General features: G+C 38.1%; 1 protein-coding gene across 1 annotated transcript; it reads right to left on the reverse strand.

Moving 5' to 3' along the window:
• Nucleotides 1-297: 297 nt before the first annotated feature.
• LOC106899700 (olfactory receptor 10A7-like) lies at nucleotides 298-1263 on the reverse strand. The gene has a single exon (XM_014961587.1). The coding sequence runs from the start codon at nucleotides 1261-1263 to the stop codon at nucleotides 298-300; it is 966 nt and encodes a 321-aa protein (XP_014817073.1).
• Between the last annotated feature and the right edge of the window lie 2749 nt (nucleotides 1264-4012).

A 4012-nucleotide genomic window follows, 5' to 3' on the forward strand; every position in this document is an offset into this window, starting at 1 on the left:
TATATACTTATGGACATAGAGGTATAATGATGGGGAAGGATAAGAATTTTATAATCCATTTGAGTAATATTGCTACAATGTGTCAGCTTTACTTATTTGTTTGCAAGGGTGGAGTTACAACAACTATAATTTATTTTATCATACTGAGTAAAAAATGCCAGATATTTTATGTATTTAATAGCAAAGGATTGATAAAATATAACAGATCTTTTTGAAAAGAATTTCACATCATTCATAAATTCCATTTTTTTTTTTTTTTACTAAACAATTATTTTCTGTGCGGCTACAAGGAATTCATCACCTAGACAGAGAAAATACGGCTATCTGCTTCCTGAATAACCACTTGTCAATGCATCTCCTCAGGCTTTGCTTGACTTCCTGATTCCTCAAGGTGTAGATGATGGGGTTGAGCATGGGGGTGACAACTGTGTAAGACAGAGAAACTATTTTCTTCATGTTGGATGAGAGGCTGGACTTGGGTCGCAGGTGAATGATGCCAGTTGTGCTGTAGAAAAGAGTCACTACTACCAGGTGAGCTGCACAGGTGGAAATGGCCTGCCTCTGGCCTACAGCTAAGGGTATCTGAAGAATAGCATGGATAATGCAAAGGTAAGAGATGGCTATCAGAGAAAAGGGAATCATCACTATTATGACAATAGCAACAAAAATCAGTAGTTCAAACAAGGCTGTGTCTGCACACACCAGCTTCAACACAGGAGGAACATCACAAAAGAAATGATCGATCACGTTTCTCCCACAGAAGGGCATGGTAAATAACCACACAGTGAAGCCCAGAGCCACAGGGACACCAGACAGCCAAGACCCAAGAACCATGTTGAAGCAGCGACTCCTGCTCATCATGGTGGCATAATGCAATGGGTGGCATATTGCCACTTGCCGGTCATAAGCCATGACACCTAAGAGGAAACACTCACAAGTGACAAAAAGAATAACACAGTTGAGCTGCAAGGCGCAAGCTGTGAAGGAAATCCTTTTCCTCTCCACCAGCAGAATTGTGAGCATCTTGGGGACAATGGTCAGGCTGTAGCAGATTTCTGTCAAAGCAAGATTCTTTAGGAAGTGGTACATGGGCGTGTGTAGGAGAGGGTCAATGGTTGTGATCACAACAATTAGAGAGTTCCCTATCAAGATGGCCAGGAACATGATGGAAATCATCGTGAAAAATAGAAACTGCATCTTGCCTTGGAAAGCAAACGCCAAAAGTAAGAAGTGAGCAGTGATGGTTTGGTTTCCTGGCTTCATTTCCTCAACTGGTCCCATCCTAAAAGAGGAAAAAAACCCAACAACACTACAAAAAGATTAGTAGCTTGGGATAGACTTGTGGTCACAGAAATAGCTACAGTTCCAAGTACAATGGGGTTTAAAACATGAGATGAAACTTGGATTGGATTAGACAATGATCCCAACATCAAAAAATCTTGTCTGGGAAACCTGTACAAGATCATCTAAATGGTCACAGTCTGGGATTCATCCTCTCTAAATTAGGTGAACAGAAGATAGACATATACTATACTTTTCAAATAACCATTCTGTGTTTATTTTATATGGAAAGAAATGGATACCTCCAAAGGGCAGGTCACCTTAGCATAAGAGTGGCGTCTATGATGACAGAAGAATTTCACTTTGGATGGGCTGGATGTCTCTCAGTTAACTTCAGCATCTAAATGTCTATAGACATCTAAATGTGAGACAGTCATCTTAGAATCACTTTATAATGTATGACAGGGAGTATAATGCAAGACAGAATCACAAGTTATTTCCTTCTAAAATGGATGTCCAAGGGTGACAGGTGGTATCAATAGTGAAGTGAATATACAATCACCTAATTTCTGGATACCTGGAATTAACTGAAATTCATTTACTTCTTGGTGCTCTAAACTAGGTGATATGGAGATCTTGTGGCTTTCCAAATCCCACTTTGACTCAAGCAGAAGTGACCTACCTACATTATTTTCCTGTTAACCCTGGAAACCCTGTTAACCCTGGAAAAGTATGATCAAAACCTAAACAGGTTTAATATAATAAAAGTGTTCATGCACTTACGTTTTTTTCATCAAATCATATAAAATGCATATTCTGACTCTTGATTTTATATAAGCTCCCTCCACAGCAAGTAAAAGATGGTCAGCATGCAAACATTTGCCAACATGAAAATGGTCATCTACACTTTCCTGGCATTTTCTAGGAATTTATCAGCTATTCAGATCTGATAAAGGAATTATTTGTCCGGGAAACTTCCTGCACTGTTTCAGCCACAATATACGTGGCTGATTTTTGAAAGGCACATAAGGAGAATCATATCCTTTACATATAGACTCATACTTTTTTTTTTTTTTTTTTTTTTTGTTACACCCCACTTTTTTTTTCCTTTTTCGATTGATCATTCCAAAACTGGCAATTTGTGAAGTTGAACAGTAGTCTTTTCTCCACCATTTACAGTGTGCTAAATGCTGAATTTAGCTACTATTGTTTTGAATGGACTAGATGATCTCTAGAGGTCCCTTCCAACTCACAATTCTGTGATTTCGTGAATGGTTAAATGTTACTACACTAAGGATAGTTCAGAGCACTTTACCAGAGTAGTAAAGTACAGGTGTATTTTTTTTTTTTTTTTTTTTATGTAGTTACACCACTGAGATTGAGATAATGGGGTCTGTAAAATCTGGGATCTAGCTTTACTCTAAGACAAATAAAGATTAACATTTTCTCTTCAGGATTCAAATGCACGAGATAAAAAAAAAGAAAGTGTAACAAAAAATCCAAATTAATAATGAGAAATAAATTGCTTAGACTACCATGGAGATACCTGTATGTCCAGTGGAGTTTTGGCTTCCATCCACAGATGAAGGAAGACTCTTGCTACCTACTAAACAGTTAAATTGTATCACTAATAACCACAAAATAGGTTAAGATTTTGGAGTCCTGTGGTTTTCAGGACTTCTGAAAATGTCTTTTCCTTAGCAACGATGAAAGAGCAAATGAGGAGATGAGAAGGCTAGGAAGACACAGATGGACAGATAGACCTTGTGATTCATTTTTAAACATATTTATCAGCAAAATAGTTGCCAAAACAGTTGCCAAAATTTTGTATAGACAATAGAAATAAGCAAGTATACTCTCAGTATAATTAATATTTCTCCACTATAGACATACGAATCGCTGGTGCCACGGGTTCCCATTTCTTGCAGATGAGCAATGAGTAATTCAGATGTAAAAATCTGTATTGCTGCTGCCTAAAGGTAGGTGGGATGGATTCCTCTTGTATGTTGTAATAGCAGCTCCAGGCTCCAGGCTCTGCTCCAACCAGGTTTTGCCTTAGGAACTGATTAAGAATGAGGTATAGGAATTGCAATGTTACCCTATGTTACTAAAATTGGTAGATCTTTCTCTCTCTCTTTGGTAGGGGCAATAATTCCAAAGCCAAAGAGGCAGAGAAATTATGAACAGAGAGGAAGAAAAACAAACAACCCCTCTTTGCTTTCCTCTGTAAGAGGCAGCACCTCCTCTCTGATTCTGAAGGCTCTTACAGATAATAGGTGGAGGTATTTGAATTTTCATGTGCTCCCAGTAGGATCAGGTCTCCAGGCAGCAACTTTTTGATATGATTAAATCATATTTAAATCCAGGGTTTATATAAATATGCAGTATGTTTTAGGACATACTAGCAGTCTAAGTACAGTACAAGCAAAGTTTCCTCCCATGTCTTCAGAGCTGTACAAGTACTCGATATACTTGTTAACAGTAATAATAGGATATTCTCTTACTCTTTTTCTTACCTAGTTTACTACCATTAGGGAAAAAAATGGGATTTGACATACATTGGGTTCCCAGTACCTGAGAAGACTTTCAAGAGATCATTAAAAAGGCTTAAGTAACAATGGTGTTATGAATATAGAGAATTGCAATGTGATGTTGAGCCAGCAATGTGCCCTCGTGGCCAAGAAGTCTCGGGGTCATTAAAAAGAGTGTGGCTGCAGGTTGAGAGAGGTCA

The sequence above is a fragment of the Calidris pugnax genome, unplaced genomic scaffold (genome assembly GCF_001431845.1).
Source record: "Calidris pugnax isolate Ruff unplaced genomic scaffold, ASM143184v1 scaffold492, whole genome shotgun sequence".
Classification (NCBI taxonomy): domain Eukaryota; kingdom Metazoa; phylum Chordata; class Aves; order Charadriiformes; family Scolopacidae; genus Calidris; species Calidris pugnax.